The sequence below is a fragment of the Schistocerca cancellata genome, chromosome 6 (genome assembly GCF_023864275.1).
Source record: "Schistocerca cancellata isolate TAMUIC-IGC-003103 chromosome 6, iqSchCanc2.1, whole genome shotgun sequence".
Classification (NCBI taxonomy): Eukaryota; Metazoa; Arthropoda; class Insecta; order Orthoptera; family Acrididae; genus Schistocerca; species Schistocerca cancellata.
In genome coordinates, this window is record NC_064631.1 from 18,290,234 (window position 1) to 18,310,819 (window position 20,586).

The 20,586-nt window shown below is 44.7% G+C and overlaps 1 protein-coding gene across 1 annotated transcript in view; it reads left to right on the top strand.

Moving 5' to 3' along the window:
* LOC126190632 (cytochrome P450 6k1-like) overlaps positions 1-20,586 on the top strand; it is a 174,294-nt gene that overhangs the window by 84,643 nt on the left and 69,065 nt on the right. Inside the window, exon 3 of the mRNA XM_049931050.1 lies at positions 13,947-14,185. Within this exon, the coding sequence (XP_049787007.1) occupies positions 13,947-14,185 (239 nt within the window). The remainder of the gene's footprint in view (positions 1-13,946; positions 14,186-20,586) is intronic.

The following is a 20,586-nucleotide window of genomic DNA, read 5'->3' on the forward strand; positions in this document are numbered from 1 at the left end:
TGGGGTTATCGCCAACTGCACGAAGAATTGCCTCGTCCATTGCAGATGTCCTCGTCGTTCTAGGTCTTTCCCAATCGCGAGTCATAGGCTGGAATGTTCCGTGCTCCCTAAGACGCCGATCAATTGCTTCGAACGTCTTCCTGACGGGACACCTTCTTTCTGGAAATCTGTCTCGATACAAACGTACCGCGCCACGGGTATTGCCCAGTGCTAATCCATACATCAAATGGGCATCTGCCAACTCCGCATTTGTAAACATTGCACTGACTGCAAAACCACGTTCGTGATGAACACTAACCTGTTGATGCTACGTACTGATGTGCTTGATGCTAGTACTGTAGAGCAATGAGTCGCATGTCAAATCAAGCACCGAAGTCAACATCACCTTTCCTTCAATTGGGCCAACTGGCGGTGAATCGAGGAAGTACAGTACATATTGACGAAACTAAAATGAGCTCTAACATGGAATTTAAGCGTTTCCGGACACATGTCCACATATCATCTTTTCTTTATTTGTGTGTGAGGAATGTTTCCTGAAAGTTTACCTTTTTGTAACTCCCTGTATATATATATTTTGTTACGGTATGAGCCTTCGGGCTGGGAAGCTTGCCTGCTCCCTCTCAACACGGCCGTAGTCACGACCGCTCACAACGACCTCTGAAAAACTACACTGGTGCAAATCTGCAACACACCAGATTACTTTAAACTAAAAATTTTAACAACTCACACAAACACATTAACTATGCACCACGTAAGGGGGATGCAAATGGTACAAACACTCACACTAAGAAATTATTTTCCACCAAAAGTGCAATTTGTTTTTAAAAGGACTCTCACAGTGGAAGGGTGGCAACTTTATAAAAATTACTATTTGAATAAAACCTACGAAATTCAGACTTACATAAAATGTACAACATGCTCTACATTACAAAAATGACAGAGGCAGCTAATGAAGTATGGCAGACCTACACTAACAGACAGACCGACACTGACTGCCTAACAAATGCGGACGAAGGACAAACGAGCAAGCTGGGAACGAGAGACTGGCCAACAACACTAGTAGAATTTAACAAGTAACTGAAACAACATATCACTAATCACTCAGCTTCTAATAACTACGATTTCTGGCAAAGACCTGGCGCAGCACCCCCAAAACGCTCTCCCGAGCCATCCGCTGCCAGCCGCTTCAACGGACGCAGGAAGGCGCGCCGATCTCCCGTCTCACGGCGTCGCAGCCCGCCCCAGCCAGACCGATGTCGTGGGTTGGCTCCTGTTGCTCTCGTGTCGGCCGCGAAGCCACTACCCCTCGCTACACGGGGCGGCCACTGGACGCACGTGGCGACCTCACACGCGCCGACGCTCCACGCGGACAAGTCATCTTGTGTCCCAGTGTGCGACCGATCAACGAACAATCTAACCGCCAATGACCGTTGCCCGAGCAACTCGAGCAGACTGGCGGCCTAACGCGCAGATGCAGGAACTCAGCCCCGACCGGGCGACCACTAGCTGAGTTCTGTTACGGGCGGAGTGGCAAGAATCTCATTTTCTGGCTTTGAAGTTTGATCCAAACGACAGACAGACACTAACTGCCGCACAAATGCAAACGAGAGCCAGACCAGCAACTGGTGACGCGAGACTGACCTAGCCTCACTCCGACTGACCTACCTACTAGACGCGCCGAGACTGACAGACTCCCCCTGGCGAGCCCATAGCGCCCCTTAAATGCACGTGAACAGGCAACCTTTCCCCTTTCCCACCAGAGGGAGACTCCAAAGCTGCGACTGCCACAGCGGCGCCACCGCCAGAAACGGAGGGCGACTGCTTCACACCACGCGCTGCGGCGCGCTCTTCAAAACAGCGAATTTTACCACGGCTCAGTGCCGATGACCCACCCAGCTGACCAGTCAGTCACACGTGGGGAATTAAGCACGCACGGTGTGCGACGCTCCTCCGGTGCTGCCTACTCCGCAAGCAGGAATCTCTAAGTTCTCTTGTTGTTCTGTGTACGATCCAGAGTCCACCCTTCAGCAACGCTAACGGGGCATTATCTAACACCATTCTTTAGACATGCTCTCCAGCGCTCTTACACATAGCACGTGAGGTAGTCATCCACAACTTACATTTTAGTGAGCATTCCTTTATCTCGATTCACCCGCCATACAGAGCAGTGTCGAAAAGTGAGTCACCACGATGGGGGTGTCAATAAGGTGAAGCGGACGCTGTGTAACTAACTCACTGCGTTAGTACATCCTGACAGTTTCCAGGAATGGGTAACCGAAACCACAAAGACGATCGTCGGGGCCGCTGAAGCAGCCACTCGGCAGTCGTCAGAGGGGATAACGTGCTGCCTCGTCCATGGTGGATGCCACTCTGTCAGGGACAGAAGGATGGAAACCTCAGGTATCGAACAACCTCACAGCCGGCCAAACGCCATCGTAATGTAAAGGAAAGATCACGACAAAAGTTACTGAACACTACCATGCGATCCATCAACGTCATAATTGTATGGGAGGTCATAGCGGGATTTCCGAGCGCTACGGCTATTACTAGTAATGCGAAAGGTAAGTTACGGAACTAAGCTGAGACATACTGACAGTCTCCCACATCTTGGAAACTTCCGAGTAAATGTTCAAAAGAACTTCCGAATAAGTTTTACCCTGATTTATACTCCAAATATTCTAAAACGGATCCCCGGTGACGCAGTTGACTAGCAAAAATCTTTACTGTGACGTTACACTCTTCGAAAGCCGAACAGGAATTTCTGTGAAACATTTTTGAGGGGCACAGGTGACATGTCAAGCACACTCACTACTTAACTAATGACTAAGTGTGTAATGAACTTTGTCTTGTAGGCCGAGCTCGTGCACAGCAAATGTGCGTACCGTATGTTCTATTTGTACTCGAAAAATAGTTAAACAACGAACTGTGAAGATGGATGTGGAATTAGTCAAACTACTATTCCAAGCTGTATCTCAGGACGTCGCTTTACCTGAAAAATACTAAGAAAATAGTTGACCCATTACAAAATTTAAAACTAAATTTTCTTATGAAGCAAACAACATAGATACTTGGAGCAGATCCCACGATGTAACCTAGCATTAATGTGAATGGACAAAGCCACATGGTTGTACGTATAGATAAAGGGAATTTTCTATTGCAATTCGTTTGTGTATGCAAGATATGGTAAATTAATATTATTATGTTCAAAACATTTCTACGGAGTAGGTAGTCTCAGATGGACAAATGTAATTCGTCGGTACAAGTATCACACGTGGATGGAAAATTACATGATCATTTGGACAGGACCCAAAATGAAAGCTATAAAAACTTTCCCTTACTTTTAAGAGAGAGAGAGGGGAGGGGGAGGGAGAGAACGAAAGAGAGAGAGAGAGAGAGAGAGATGTTGCAACACACTGATATACACAGACTGTGTAATTATAACCGGATACTGCCACGATATGAGCTCGTGGATTTGAACAGCTCATAAAATGGAAACTGCAAACTGGGAAAACATGCCACATGAAGAAGTATACTTCGTAACCGTGACTTAAAACTGTACCTGAAATGCAAGGAACGGAACTGTATAGCAGATCAAAAGCTCTGATAAAGGGTAGAGTAGGCAACAACTCACGCAGATGTATGAAGCAGCATGCTGGGACACCAGAACACCCACTGTCGATCACAAAACGCAAGAGAAAGCGCCGGAATCAACTACGTCACACTAATGCCTGTTTCAGAGCAAGTTGGTCCCACTGAATTTTGGTGGCCTACTCTAATTGGTTCCCACAGGTCAAAGTCTCCACAGTGACCGAGACACGTTTCGGTAGGTGACACAAACGTAAGTGATGCTGACTGGTCAAATGCGGCAGATACATGACGCTTTGAGAAATAAATAATTCAAGTCTGGCGTATTTCCGTACAATATGCAACAGAGCGGCCTGCTCTTCACCAACGTGTTTCATTTAACCCAATGAGACCCGTCATTATCTATACTGAGGCGATTCCTGCTAACATCGTGTCGGTCCTCTTCCACAGCGTCCTGCTCTCGGGCGACTTGGGTGGCCATATCATTAGTTCGATTTGTCCAGAATGTTCTTCAAACTAGTCACGAACAATTGTGGCCCGGTGACATGACATCCTTGTTTCGAAACGTCAAGGCCATGAATGGCTGCAGATTGTGTCCAAGTAGTCGAACATAACCATTTCCAGTCAGTGAGCGATTCAGATGAACCAGACGCCGCAGCAGATTCCACGTAAACACAGCCCAAACCATTATGGAGCCACTACCAGCGTGGACGGTGCCTTCTTGAAAACCTAGGTCGATGGATTCCTGGGGTCTGTGCCACACTCGAAGTCTACCATCAGCTCTTATCAACTGCAGTCTCATCTGACCAGGCCACAGTTTTTCAGTCGTCTATGGTCCAACCAATATGGTTGGAGAAGCGATGCAAGCCATGTCGTGCTGCTAGCAAAGGCACTAGCGTCGGTCGTCTGCTCGCATAGCCCGTTACCGCATAGCCACACTGATCTACCGGAAACGTTCGTCGTACATCTCACATCGATTTCTGTGGTTATTTCACGCAGCGTTGCTTGTCTGCTAGCACTGACAACGCTATGCAAACGGCGCTGCTCTCGATCGTTAACTAAAGGCCGTCAGCCACCGCTTTGTCTGTGGTGAGAGGTAATGCCTGAAATCTGGTACTGTCGGCACACTCTCGACACTGTGTACCTCGGAATATTGAATTGCCTAACGATTTCCGAAATAGGATGTCCCATATGTCCACCTCCAACCACCATGCCGCGTTTAGAGTCTGTTGATTCCTGTCTTGTGGCTATAATCATTTCAGAAACCTTTTTACATGAATCAACTGAGTACAGATGATAATTTGGCTAGTGCACTGTCCTCTTACATCTTGTGTACGCGATACTACCGCCATTTGCATATGTGTACATACCACGACTTGTCAGCTCGGTGTACAGGCAGAACTGTGTCAGAGGTTTGCTTTCAACTGGTAAGCTGCTATCAGGATTAGTTCCTTTCAGGCATCTGCTGATCGGTACGATGTACGTTACCCAGCTTTTCAACAGTTTTTTATTATTTATATGTTAAATCCCTAAAGGCGGAAGAATCAACAATGATCGACGACATGAGGATGCAGAAGGCAATGGAAACCACTGCATTAAAGACACGTAACGTGTATCCACAGGACATGTGGCCTGTAATTGAAGAAGTGTCATGATGATCTCTCCATTGGCAAAAGATTCCGGAATAGTCCCCCATTCAGATCTCCGGGAGGGGACTGCCAAGGGGGAGCTTACCATGAGAAAAAGATTGAATAATCTACCAAAGGATAACGTTCTACGAGTCGGGGCGTGGAATGTCAGAAGCTTGAACGTGGTAGGGAAACTAGAAAATCTGAAAAGGGATATGCAAAGGCTCAATCTAGATATAGTAGGGATCAGTGAAGTGGAAGGAAGACAAGGATTTCTGGTCAGATGAGTATCGGGTAATATCAACAGCAGCAGAAAATGGTATAACAGGTGTAGGATTCGTTATGAATAGGAAGGTAGGGCAGAGGCTGTGTTACTGTGAACGGTTCAGTGACCGGGTTGTTCCAATCAGAATCGACAGCAGACCAACACCGACAACGATAGTTCAGGTATACATGCCGACGTCGCAAGCTGAAGATGAACAGATAGAGAAAGTGTATGAGGATATTGAAAGGGTAATGCAGTATGTAAAGGTGGACGAAAATATAATAGTCATGGGCGACTGGAATGCAGTTGTAGGGAAAGGAGCAGAAGAAAAGGTTACAGGAGAATATGGGCTTGGGACAAGGAATGAAAGAGGAGAAAGACTAATTGAGTTCTGTAACAAGTTTCAGCTAGTAATAGCGAATACCCTGTTCAAGAATCTCAAGAGGAGGAGGTATACTTGGGAAAGGCCAGTAGATACGGGAAGATTTCAATTAGATTACATCATGGTCAGACAGAGATTCCGAAATCAGATACTGGATTGTAAAGCGTACCCAGGAGCAGTATAGACTCAGATCACAATATAGTAGTGATGAAGAGTAAGCTGAAGTTCAAGACATTAGTCAGGAAGAATCAATACGCAAAGAAGTGGGATACGGAAGTACTAAGGAATGACGAGATAAGTTTGAAGTTCTCTAACGCTATAGATATAGCAATAAGAAATAGCGCAGTAGGCAGTACAGTTGAAGAGGAATGGACAGCTCTAAAAAGGGCCATCACAGAAGTTGGGAAGGAAAACATAGGTACAAAGAAGGTAGCTGCGAAGAAACCATGGGCAACAGAAGAAATACTTCAGTTGATTGATGAAAGGAGGAAGTACAAACACGTTCCGGGAAAATCAGGAATACAGAAATAAACTCCTGGAAATGGAAAAAAGAACACATTGACACCGGTGTGTCAGACCCACCATACTTGCTCCGGACACTGCGAGAGGGCTGTACAAGCAATGATCACACGCACGGCACAGCGGACACACCAGGAACCGCGGTGTTGGCCGTCGAATGGCGCTAGCTGCGCAGCATTTGTGCACCGCCGCCGTCAGTGTCAGCCAGTTTGCCGTGGCATACGGAGCTCCATCGCAGTCTTTAACACTGGTAGCATGCCGCGACAGCGTGGACGTGAACCGTATGTGCAGTTGACGGACTTTGAGCGAGGGCGTATAGTGGGCATGCGGGAGGCCGGGTGGACGTACCGCCGAATTGCTCAACACGTGGGGCGTGAGGTCTCCACAGTACATCGATGTTGTCGCCAGTGGTCGGTGGAAGGTGCACGTGCCCGTCGACCTGGGACCGGACCGCAGCGACGCACGGATGCACGCCAAGACCGTAGGATCCTACGCAGTGCCGTAGGGGACCGCACCGCCACTTCCCAGCAAATTAGGGACACTGTTGCTCCTGGGGTATCGGCGAGGACCATTCGCAACCGTCTCCATGAAGCTGGGCTACGGTCCCGCACACCGTTAGGCCGTCTTCCGCTCACGCCCCAACATCGTGCAGCCCGCCTCCAGTGGTGTCGCGACAGGCGTGAATGGAGGGACGAATGGAGCGATGAGAGTCGCTTCTGCCTTGGTGCCAATGATGGTCGTATGCGTGTTTGGCGCCGTGCAGGTGAGCGCCACAATCAGGACTGCATACGACCGAGGCACACAGGGCCAACACCCGGCATCATGGTGTGGGGAGCGATCTCCTACACTGGCCGTACACCACTGGAGATCGTCGAGGGGACACTGAATAGTGCACGGTACATCCAAACCGTCATCGAACCCATCGTTCTACCATTCCTAGACCGGCAAGGGAACTTGCTGTTCCAACAGGACAATGCACGTCCGCATGTATCCCGTGACACCCAACGTGCTCTAGAAGGTGTATGTCAACTACCCTGGCCAGCAAGATCTCCGGATCTGTCCCCCATTGAGCATGTTTGGGACTGGATGAAGCGTCGTCTCACGCGGTCTGCACGTCCAGCACGAACGCTGGTCCAACTGAGGCGCCAGCTGGAAATGGCATGGCAAGCCGTTCCACAGGACTACATCCAGCATCTGTACGATCGTCTGCATGGGAGAATAGCAGCCTGCATTGCTGCGAAAGGTGGATATACACTGTACTAGTGCCGACATTGTGCATGCTCTGTTGCCTGTGTCTATGTGCCTGTGGTTCTGTCAGTGTGATCATGTGATGTATCTGACCCCAGGAATGTGTCAATAAAGTTTCCCCTTCCTGGGACAATGAATTCACGGTGTTCTTATTTCAGTTTCCAGGAGTGTACAAGGCGCTGAAGAATGAAATAAATAGGAAGTGCAGGGAAGCTAAAACGAAATGGCTGCAGGAAAAATGTGAAGACATCGAAAAAGATATGATTGTTGGAATGACAGACTCAGCATACAGGAAAGTCAAAACAACCTTTGGTGACATTAAAAGCAAAGGTGGTAACATTAAGAGTGCAATGGGAATTCCACTTTTAAATGCAGAGGAGAGAGCAGATAGGTGGAAAGAATACATTGAAAGCCTCTATGAGGGTGAAGATTTGTCTGATGTGATAGAAGAAGAAAAAGGAGTCGATTTAGAAGAGATAGGGGATCCAGTATTAGAGTCTGAATTTAAAAGAGCTTTGGAGGACTTACGGTCAAATATGGCAAAAGGGATAGATAACATTCCATCAGAATTTCTAAAATCATTGGGGGAAATGGCAACAAAACGACTATTCACGTTGGTGTGTAGAATATATGAGTCTTGCAATATACCATCTGACTTTCGGAAAAGCATCATCCACACAATTCCGAAGACGGCAAGAGCTGACAAGTGCGAGAATTACCGCACAATCAGCTTAACAGCTCATGCATCGAAGCTGCTTACAAGAATAATATACAGAAGAATGGAAAAGAAAATTGAGAATGCGCTAGGTGACGATCAGTTTGGCTTTAGGAAAAGTAAAGGGACGAGAGAGGCAATTCTGACGTTACGGCTCATAATGGAAGCAAGGCTAAAGAAAAATCAAGACACTTTCATAGGATTTGTCGACCTGGAAAAAGCGTTCGACAATATAAAATGGTGCAAGCTGTTCGAGATTCTGAAAAAAGTAGGGGTAAGCTATAGGGAGAGACGGGTCATATACAATATGTACAACAACCAAGAGGGAATAATAAGAGTGGACGATCAAGAACGAAGTGCTCGTATTAAGAAGGGTGTAAGACAAGGCTGTAGCCTTTCGCCCCTACTCTTCAATCTGTACATCGAGGAAGCGATGATGGAAATAAAAGAAAGGTTCAGGAGTGGAATTAAAATACAAGGTGAAAGGATATCAATGATACGATTCGCTGATGACATTGCTATCCTGAGTGAAAGTGAAGAAGAATTAAATGATCTGCTGAAAGGAATGAACAGTCTAATGAGTACACAGTATGGTTTGAGAGTAAATCGGAGAAAGACGAAGGTAATGAGAAGTAGTAGAAATGAGAACAGCGAGAAACTTAACATCAGGATTGATGGTCACGAAGTCAATGAAGTTAATGAATTCTGCTGCCTCGGCAGTAAAATAACCAATGAAGGACGGAGCAAGGATGACATCAAAAGCAGACTCGCTGTGGCAAAAAAGGCATTTCTGGCCAAGAGATGTCTGCTAATATCAAATATCGGCCTTAATTTGAGGAAGAAATTTCTGAGGATGTACGTCTGGAGTACAGCACTGTATGGTAGTGAAACATGGACGGAGTGGCCAAGCGGTTAAAGGCGCTACAGTCTGGAACCGCGCGACTGCTGCGGTCGCAGGTTCGAATCCTGCCTCGGGCATGGATGTGTGTGATGTCCTTAGATTAGTTAGGTTTCAGTAGTTCTAAGTTCTAGGGGACTGATGACCTTAGAAGTTAAGTCCCATAGTGCTCAGAGCCATTTGAACCATTTGAAACATGGACTGTGGGAAAACCGGAACAGAAGAGCATCGAAGCATTTGAGATGTGGTGCTATAGACGAATGTTGAAAATTAGGTGGACTGATAAGGTAAGGAATGAGGAGGTTCTACGCAGAATCGGAGAGGAAAGGAATATGTGGAAAACACTGATAAGGAGAAGGGACAGGATGATAGGACATCTCCTAAGACATGAGGGAATGACTTCCATGGTACTAGAGGAAGCTGTAGAGGACAAAAACTGTAGAGGAAGACAGAGATTGGAATATGTCAAGCAAATAATTGAGGACGTAGGTTGCAAGTGCTACTCTGCGATGAAGAGGTTAGCACAGGAAAGGAATTCGTGGCGGGCCGCGTCAAACCAGTCAGTAGACTGATGACCAAAAAAAAAAAATCCTGTGAAGTGCAACTTTCAACGCAGGTTACACAATAGCAGAACATTTCACCAATCCAGCCATCAACCATTCAGCGCCACAATATTGTTATTGAGACGGGTGGCTGGGACTTGGTTCCCACCAGTGATGGAGTGTTGTGCCGATTCGTAGCACATCACCTGGTCTCGATAGGGTCGGTTACAACATGTTGCGAACCTGACAGGAACGAGCACAGAAAATCTCTTTTTTTTTTTTCTTCAGACTCATCTGGGCATCTGGATAATTTTCTGACTAGTGAAGAGCGGCCATTTTAATGCCTTCCTCAAACCAGGAAGGCATCACAATTGTCCGAGTAGCGGCCATTGTGTTGCCCTTGAGCGGATGGTCGAGTCCCGCTTAGCCAGCATTTTAGAATCCATACAGTTCCTTATTCACTTCCTGTGTGGATTTGCGAGATACTGATTGACCATCGATAAGTTGACCTTCCTGCAGACGGAAATGAAATAGGATGTTCTGAGCACGCTTCAGCTAATACAATTTTTTTTTACGTGGAAAAATGTTAAGATACTTGTTGGATCCTCATATTCGTCTATGAGGATTTTTATCAGTATTCTCAGTGTCGTTCCCTTCCACACATTATTTTAAATACAGCGTTGGCAATATGTTCTCGGAATGGTTTTGAAATAGAAAGCTGTGTCCCTATGGTAGTGTCTAACTTATGAAAACATTTGCAACTACTTTTAACTTTATTATGACGGCCGCAAGCAACGAAGCAGCTCAGCGCCCCATATTAGTGGACAGCTTGTCTTGTTTTAGCTCGTCTCCAAGCATTGCTGCAAATTTCTGATGTCCTTTTTTAACCGTTAGCGCTTTGCTTTTGATTTGTCTTTACTGAGAAAGAGGACCAGCTTTTTTTAAAGACGCGTATCGTTTCTGGGCCTACTTTACTTACTCGGCTGCCATACCTGAGACACATGACAGCAAAGTGGCTCACAGACCTAAATATTGTTTGACAGACACATTCTAAATGTGTCTGTCAAACAGCTTGGGGAACAGACAGGACAATTCTGCTAAGGTTTTATCGAAAATTTCTAAGACCCAGTTTCGACCACGAATATGTGGTTCAGCTAGGGAAACGTGTTTAAAGAACATTGGGCGCTGCAATCGGTGTGGCCGCTGGGACACCTTGCTGGAGGGAGCTGGCGAGGCGACGCGGAGCCTCTCAGAACAGGGTGTTCGGAGTGCGCCTGTCGAACGACCAACAACTAGCAAAGGAAACGGGATTGACAGACATTTTACGCCAAGGTTGGAGCAAAAGCCCACCTCGGCTGCTTAAGAGGACCAGGGTAATTTCAGGGTCGAGTATCTGAAGGAGGAATGCAAAATGGTTCAAATGGCTCTGAGCACTATGGGACCTAACTGCTGAAGTCATCAGTCCCCTAGAACTTAGAACTACTTAAACCTAACTAACCTAAGGACATCACACACATCCATGCCCGAGGCAAGATTCTAACCTGCGCCGTCGCCGTCACACGGCTCCAGATTGTAGCGCCTAGAACCGCTCGGCTACTCCGACAGGCAAGGAGGAATGCACTCAAAACGTAATTTTTATGCCAGTCTTTATAACACACCATATAGCCAAAGGCATCCGCCTACCTATTGGCGGATGTTAATACGGGGCATGCCTTCGTGACGCCTTGCTCTCTCTCTCTCTCTTGGGTATACTTTGAATGGAGTGTCCGAATGTCTGCAAGACGTTCTGCCACATCAGTCGAAACCAGTGGAGGCAGCGGCGTTGAAAGGCGCAGTCCGGAGCCAAATCGACGCTGTCACTGCCGCCGGAGTGTAAGGCCGTGAGTTATTCGTGTAGTATTAGAACTGCACCAGGGCGACTTCGTCCCACCCGAGTAATCGACAGTTTGTCTGTATTATTACTATAGGGCGCCATGTCATAAAACAGCGTAAGTGACACAATGGTTTGTGCAGAATAACATTGGTAATATGAATTGACCTTCCCAGGTTCCCGATCTGAACCCAGTGGAACACTTTCGTGGAATCTACGCAATCCGTAAAATTTTAAAAGGACGTTGCTTAGTTTTTTGTCTAGTGGTCAGTCAGTATTGTAATGACTAGTGTACTTATTATTCATCGTATGGATATACATATATATTTCACGCCAGTATTTACACGATAAAATAAAAAAGTAATATTCAAGAGCTCTGGTTTCAGTTGACCTTATAGAGTGATGTCAAGGAAGTCTATCCATTTCAGTGTTGCGGGGGAAGCAACCTTCCGGTCTCCACCAAAACTTCTCTTAGGACATTCATCTAGAACGTGATCAACTGTCTGCCCTGAAGTTTCACAGTCATGTAATGTGAAGTCTGAGAGTCCCCATTTGCACTTGAAAGAGTCAGTTGTTTCGTGTCCACATCATATCCTGTACAGCTGTCACTAGGTTCTTGTAGGCAGTTGTAACCCCGATACAAGTGGGGGGGGGGGGGGGGGTTTGGAGGCCACGACGATGTATGTTTGTATTCTTTTTCAATTTATCCTTCCACACATCTTCTGCGTTGTCCACCACGGTTTACTTAAGATGCATGCTGGATGGACGGAGCAGAATTTCTTGGAAATCTCCAAGTTATTACTGTGTCCCGATTCACATGTTATTGCTTCCTGTCCCATTCACACGTTATTGCTTCCTGTCGTCAAAACTGCGGTGGAGCGAAGTTACTGAGAACAGACAGCCGAGGCAGAAGATCTGACCTCAAGGTGCCTGTTGTGGTTCTCATAGTATCGTTCAATTGTGCCTTACTGTCATGGACACTGTCGTACCGTATTGACGCGCAATATTCAGCCACAGAGTATTCAAGATACAACGCAACAGTATGGAGAGTGTGACGTAGAGCCCCTCAAGAAGTTCCATCATGTTTCTGTATAACCGAGTTCCTGGTCTTTCATTTATCTGCAAGTGACGTGAGGTGGGTCCTGAATGGTAGTTAACGTTCCAAAGTGATTCCAAGGTACTTTGGGTGACGGTTGTTTTTAATCGTTTTCTTACAGAAGTTGACATTTGGCGGCTGATTTGCAAAGCAGTTGTTGATGTCGGAAGCTGTCCCTCTAGCTTTGTTGGGTTAAGGTATAATCTCCAGTTTCTGTAGTAGTCGGCAAGTAATCTTAAGTATTGTATGAACACATTTCCTTCATCCGCCAGGCCGTTGTTGTGTTACTGTCATCTCCACAGCAAAACTTACTGGGCAGAGTTTCTCACGTCTCACTTATATGGAGGCTGAACAACAGCGGAGCCAAGAGAGGCCGTTGCAGTAGATCATTTTTGAGTGTAAATGATTTCCTCGTTTGTCGTGATGGCAGACTCGGAAATACCTGTCTTAGAACATATTAAACAACACCGTCGATAGTCATTAAGCAAGGCACAGCTTGGTTTAGCTTTAACATTAGTCTGTCCAACCTTACTGTATCGTAAGCAGCAGTTAAATCTACAAAAGCTACTGAAGTTTTTCGTTCTCTCACGAAAGCAGCTTCGATATGGGAGATGTGTGTGTGTGTGTGTCTGCGTGTGTGTGTGTACGTGTATATTTGGAAAACATCTTTCGGATCTGTATTTTTTCTAGAGGAAGAAAAATTTTCTTTTGTGCTGCAATGCTCTAAGATGATTTTTAAGATTTTGGATGCGAGATTTATACAGAAATATATACCTGTTTCCAAAATATACTTTGTGCCCTTGGCTTCTTTTTATGGACTAAAATAACTAATTTTGAAATGGTCACTTCTGCAATAAATTGGCTGGTCATCCAATAATTGACATTCATTTATATAGTGGAGTACAACAACTTCCGCGTATTCTGGTGGTCACAGGTTGCTGTACACTGCTACAATGATTGGTTGACGTTTTTATAGCGGCCCAAGTTGGCAACACTTGTACACGATAAAAGCATTGAACATCACAAATGTGTACATGAAGTTTCGACTGCGGAAAAGTATTTCTGTTCTAATTAAGAAAAAGTAAAATTTAATGTAGACAACTGTAGCCAGTCGGTGTGGGGAGCTCGCTGGAGAGTGCAGTCCTGGCGCGCCACCCGCCCACGCCCACGCACTGCACGCCTGCCGCCGTGTCGCCAGGTGAGCGCTTCGTGGGGCTGTACTCGGTGGGCCGGCCGGTGCTGCTGGTGCGCGACCCGGACCTGGTGCGGCGGGTGCTGGTGCGCGACTTCGGCGCCTTCCACGACCGCGGCGTCTACCTGGACGACGAGGAGCCCGTCAACCGGCAGCTGTTCTTCCTGCGCGGCGCCGAGTGGCGCGCGCGCCGAGCCAAGCTCACGCCCGCCTTCACGTCGGGCAAGCTGCGCTTCATGTTCCAGGTGACGCCGCCGCCGCACCCAGCCCTCCGCTGTGCGCGCCCCTAACCGAATCACACAGTACACCGAGGTGGCAAAAGCCGTGGCATACCGCGCAATACCACGTCGGACCCGCTTTCGCCTGGAGTACTGCACAAGTTGGACGTGGACATCGCGCCACGACTAGTCAGAGGTCCCGTAGAGCAATACCGAGCCGAGATGCCTCTATAGCCGCGCAGAACAGCGAAAGTGTTGCAGGGTGCAGCGTTTTGTGCACAAACTGACCTCTCAATTACATCCCACAAATGTTAGATGGGTTTCAGTCGGGCGATTTAGATAGCGTAATCATTCGCCCGAACTGTCCATAAAGTTCTACAAACAAATTACGAACATTTGTCGCCTGGAGATATGGTGAACTCTCACCCATACAAATTGCATTGTTATGCTGAGGGAATTAGATTAGGAAATGAGACACTTAAAGTAGTAAAGGAGTTTTGCTATTTGGGGAGCAAAATAACTGATGATGGTCGAAGTAGAGAGGATATAAAATGTAGACTGGCAATGGCAAGGAAAGCGTTTCTGAAGAAGAGAAATTTGTTAACATCGAGTATAGATTTAAGTGTCAGGAAGTCGTTTTTGAAAGTATTTGTAGGGAGTGTAGGCATGTAAGGAAGTGTAACATGGACGATAAATAGTTGGAACAAGAAGAGAATAGAGGCTTTCGAAATGTGGTCCTACAGAAGAATGCTGAAGATTAGATGGGTAGATCATGTAACTAATGAGGAGGTATTGAACAGAACTGGGGAGAAGAGGAGTTTGTGGCGCAACTTCACTAGAAGAAGGAATTTGTTGATAAGACATGTTCTGAGGCATCAAGGGATTACCAATTTAGTATTGCAGGGAAGCGTGGAGGGTAAAAATCGTAGAGGGAGACCAAGAGATGAATACACTAAGCAGATTCAGAATGATGTAGGTTGCAGTAGGTACTGGGAGATGAAGAAGCTTCCTTTTATGTTAATTTAAATATTTTTATTTTAACTATTATAAGTGTTATAACTATTAATCGTATTATTGTAATTAAGGTAACTGATTATATTAACATAACAATATTTATACTATGAGTATATTTTAAAACATTTAATTTCATGTAATTATTCATCTTAATATGCAATAAATTCTTCCTCTCTAAAAAACACTGTAGCTATAATTTTTAATAAACATATATGACTTAAAATAATCAAGTGATATTAATAAAGTATATATTCAGTTAAATTTAATATATTAAAATAAATTATTGATAATAAGACCTTTAAAAACATGGAATGCCCTAAGGAAAAATAAAATTAACAAAAAACAAAGAAAACCATAGATATACAAATTTAAAAATACTTCTAATTTATATGTTAAATGACAATATGAAGTGCCTGATTAAGGGGTAAATTAGGTAAACAAAAATTACAAAAGAAAGAATTAAACTACCTCCCTTAATATCAAAAACTAATGTCGATCACACACCTTAATGTAATATAAAAAGGTAAGCACATTAAGGTTATGAGTCCATACTCTATTTATAGACGTATCAGTCCCCTCTTTTTAATGACCAATTATTCTACAAAACTTCTCATGCTCTCAAAATTAATGGTAGGAACGATCCTGTTGCATCTCATCAAACTCCAGATTTGAAGACTGAATAGGTATTGGAGATCAACCTTCTCTCATATATCCCCCTGTTAACAAGAAATAGAAATATAATAATGCATGAATCATTAATTAAATATTTTATTATCCAAGCAATAACATCAACAATATTATTACTTCCAATTTTGATGATTGCAATAAAATACCCAATACGATGGGAAATAGAACTTATCCATCAATAATAATCAGATCTAAATTATTATTAAAGATTGAGGGTTTACATTTCACTTTTGATTTCCAGAAGTTACAGGTGCATCAAGTTGAAATAATTGCCTAACAGTAATAACAAGACAAAAAATTGCTCCAATAATAGTAGTCTCATAGTGCATTCAAATACAAACAGCCATTTGAATAATTATAATTCTAAGAATTATTATTGGAGCCATAGGGTATTAAATCAAATGTCAATAAGGCAGCTTCTGGCATATTCATCACTCAACAATCTGGGATGAATAATTAGATCGTTAACTGTCAGAGAAAGTACTTATGAACTTCTACTCCCTACTAAGATTTATTGCAGTTTTGTTATATAAGCTACTAAATTTGTTCTTCATAAATCATGTTTATTTGGCAAGAAATGTGAAAACAGATATTAAATTTATAATATTCCTATCACTACTATCACTTGGGGGTTACCCCCACCCCCTTCCTTGGGTTTTTAACTCTTGGATTCCAGAACAAATGTATCTGTTTTTTATTAACCATTCAGACTACCCCCATTAACCTGGATAATCGCTTATGGAAAATAACATAACAACTCCTATAACAGTTATAGTAGTATTAACTACCATTACACTTAATTATTACACACACACTAGATTTTCAACACTCATTATATCATGCATAGAAAACTCATTATCAATAAAAATTAAGTCTTAAAAATCAATATTCGTTCTTCCTATAACGATAGTAATTTCAACAATGGGACTGATTTAAAAATTAAGCTTCAGTTCATTATCAAACAACTTAAGTTAAATGAACTAATAATGTTCAAAGTTATAATTACAAGAACAATCTTTTAGGTCTTAGTAAATCTTCAAACCTCTAAAACTGCACTCTAGAATCATAATTGAATATAACACCAATAATGGTAAGATAGAAAAATCTCATGAATAGTTTAATAATCCACCAACTATAACATCAGTCATTTTACTACAAAAATGGTTATTCTCAACAAACCATAGGGACAATAGTGCTTCATACTTTCTATTTGGTGCATGAGCAGGAAAAGTAGGAACATCAGTAAGAATACTTATATGTGCTAAATTACGACAACCCAGATCTTTAATCAGAGATGACCAAATCTTTAATGGTATTATTATAGCCCAAACATTTGTAATACAATTCTTTATAGTAATACCTATTATAATTGATGGATTTGGTAACTGACTCATGCAATTAATAGTTGGAACAGCAGACATACTGCCCGCCCCTGAATATACATATGAGTCATCTTAGTTAGTATTTGAAAGACTTCAGTAGCAACTGATCATGAAATTGTTAGGTTAACGTGTAGCGATAGTTCCATGTACTGTCCAAGATTAGATTATTATTCTGGCGCATTCTTTTCATACAAAATGTAGGCAGTTTTGAAACTTAATAACTCGCCGTATTGTTCAGTACAAAAATGAGACTGGCGTCCATATTGTCTGTCCCCTGTTTGCAACTGATCCTTTCCAGTTTGTCCAGTAATGGGTATGTTCCCTCTCCCCTGCGTACTCACACACATTCTCACATACTTGTATTGAATCATTCGTTGAAATTTTTTCTAGCTCAAAAGTATTAGATGGGGCCGCGGCCAGACTGACCTCTGCTAACAATTCTGTCACGCGTGAAGGTTGTGTAAATGTGCTCCGAGGTTCGGTCGGCTGTATGGGCAGTTGCTCCATCCTGTTAGAAGTAATAGTAGGTCTTTTCCTCCTCCATTACTGTTGCCACAAGTTGTTTCAAAATGTTGACAATGTAACACGCCAAAGGCAGTGTCTGATAAAAGAACGTGGGACCAATAATGCGACATGCAGACACTGCACACACTTTCGAGGAAGTTATGTGGACGCGCCGCTGTCGAGAAACTATGAATCTGTGAGCTGACATAACCGTTTAGGTGAAACCAGCCCAACTCATTCGTTGTCATCTCAGTGAACGGCCACTCAAAAAACCACGGGCGCTGAGGAGCATGTGCCGGTTTTAATACAGGAACAACAGATAGTCGGTAGGGGTGCACGAGCAGGTGCAAGTGAAGTATTCGTTCGCACGATAGACGTGTTACGCTGCTCTCTTGCGACAGGCGTAGACTTGATCTGTTAGGACTCTGAAGCATTTTCTGGTGAACTGGAGCCACATTTTGTAGTGTGCGGATGAGTTTCGGAATGTTTTTTTGACTTGTTCAAAACAGATCCTGTGTGACCCCATTTTCTGACTCCGCGTTGCGTGGCAGTTTGACACCATTAAACTTCTCAGCTAAAAATTGACTACACCGTCTTCACGACTTTGCTGACACGTAATTTTGCACAATGAACACCATGAACTGTGGGTACCACCGTCCCCTCTGTACTGCTTCACTCACTACGCTCAGAACAGGTGTGGATGTGGAGGGCGTAACGAGGTGTGCGCGTCACACATTCAGGTCCAATCGTATACACTTGTCTGGGTCGCTTTTATTTGCGCCACCCTGTGTTACGGTGATAATGGCTACGTTTCGGCTACACACGAAGCAACACGTCCGACATCGAGCGACTGCGTACAGCTGAGGGCAGAAGCAAGTCCCTGTGGCAGTCCTCAGTAGGCGACGTGGTGCCGGGACAGGACGGGCGAGCAGACGCCCCCAGACGCATGGGGGGGGGGGGGGAGGGGATGCTTCGAGCTTAAGGTGCAGGTGTTGTCTGGCGCCAGTTCTTCGAGCATCCCGACAATCTGAGAAACCCACATGAGCGTGCTCCCAGGGCACGTTTGAAAGTAACGGCTCCAATTTTAAGGGAAGTCATCATCTTGTGAGATTTTCATGTTAGCTGAATGATGAAAAGGAAAACTGTGAGCCCCGTCCAGTTGATGTTCCAGCAAGCGATCGTGGCATTGTCGGTACTTACTGGTTGAAGAAAGTTAGTTCCTGTAGTCGATTGATTTATTAATCTTTTTAATTCCAGAATTGGTAGGTCTGTTTTAGGAGCCAATAAGCTCGCTATCTCCTCAGCAAAACGAATGTCTAAACGCATTTTCTAGGTCAATTTTACGAGGCGTGTTTTTTAAGTTAAGTACCGCTTTGAAATTAAAAAAATACGTGCTAAGATATCTCAATAATTTTATTTTTACATGAAAGCCTGTACCTTAAATCTACTTTTCTACATAATTTCCGTCAATATTGAGGCACCTGTCATAAAGTTGTACCAGTTTTTGAATACCCTCGTCATAGAAGTCTGCCGCCTGACTTGTTAACAACTGCATCAGCACTGCTTTGACTTCGTCATCGTCTTGAAGACGCTGACCGCCCAGGTGTTTCTTCAAGTGCAGGTGCAGATGGAAGCCACTGGGCGCAAGATCTGGGCTGTACGGAGGATGATCTACAGTTTCCCATCGAAAAGATCTGATGATATCTTTGGTCTGATTCGTCACATGCGGACGGGCATTGTCTTGCAGCAAAACGAAGCCCTTGCTCAACTTCCATGGACTGTTGCTTTGATTCTGGTGTGACGTAGGCCACCCATGTTTCATCGCCCACAACGATTTGGCTTAAGAAATCATCACCTTCGTTGTGGTACCGTTCAAGGAAAGTTAATGCAGTGTCTAAACGTTTGGTTTTGTGCACATCCGTCAACATTTTCGGTACCCAACGTGCGCACAATTTTCGGTAATTCAATTGCTCGTTCACAATGCCATACAGAACACTGCGAGAAACATAGGAAAGTCATCCCGCAAGGAGGAAATGGTAAAGCGTCTGTTTTCTCTCACCTTATTGTCCACTCCCTGCACCAAACTTTCATTAACGACCGAAGGACGCCCACTCCGTTGTTCGTCATGCACATGCTTTAAATGCTCTCACCCACTTTCTTACCATTCCATCACTGCACAGATCTCACGATGAATATCGATGTGTGTGTGTGTGTGTGTGGTTTGAGGTTTTCGGGCGCTAAACAGCGTGGTCATCAGCGCCCAAACGCATAGAAACAGGAACACATGCAGTGAAGGGACGAAGACGGACACCGAACAAGGAGAACGGCTAAAAGACACAGACCTGACGCAGTTCCAAATCCTCACATACGGAGGCAAAACAAGAGGAGAAGAAACGCACTAAAAGAGGAAAGGAAACACAAGGAAAAGAGAACAGAAATCGAAGTGAAACAAGTAGGTAATCGTGACTGGCGGACCTCTTAGGGAAAGCCTGGGTGAGCCAGTCACCCAGCAGCACATTAAAATCCTCTCCCTAAAATCCGAGGCAACAAATTGGACAGGACACAAAACCGTAAGACCTTAACCACAATCGTTGCGTCGTCTTGCAAAATAGAGGGCAAATCCGGTGGCAAGGAAACCACCGCCCTCTGGTCAGAGAATAAAGGACAGTCAAGTAAAATGTGGCGGACCGTAATCTGGACGCCACAAGCACTGCAGATTGGGGGGTCCTCCCGCCGGAGTAAAAAACCGTGCGTTAAGGGACTGTGCCCGATGCGGAGGCGAGTGAGGAGAACCTCATCCCGCCTGCAGGACTGGTTGGACGTACGCCATGGCCGCGTGGT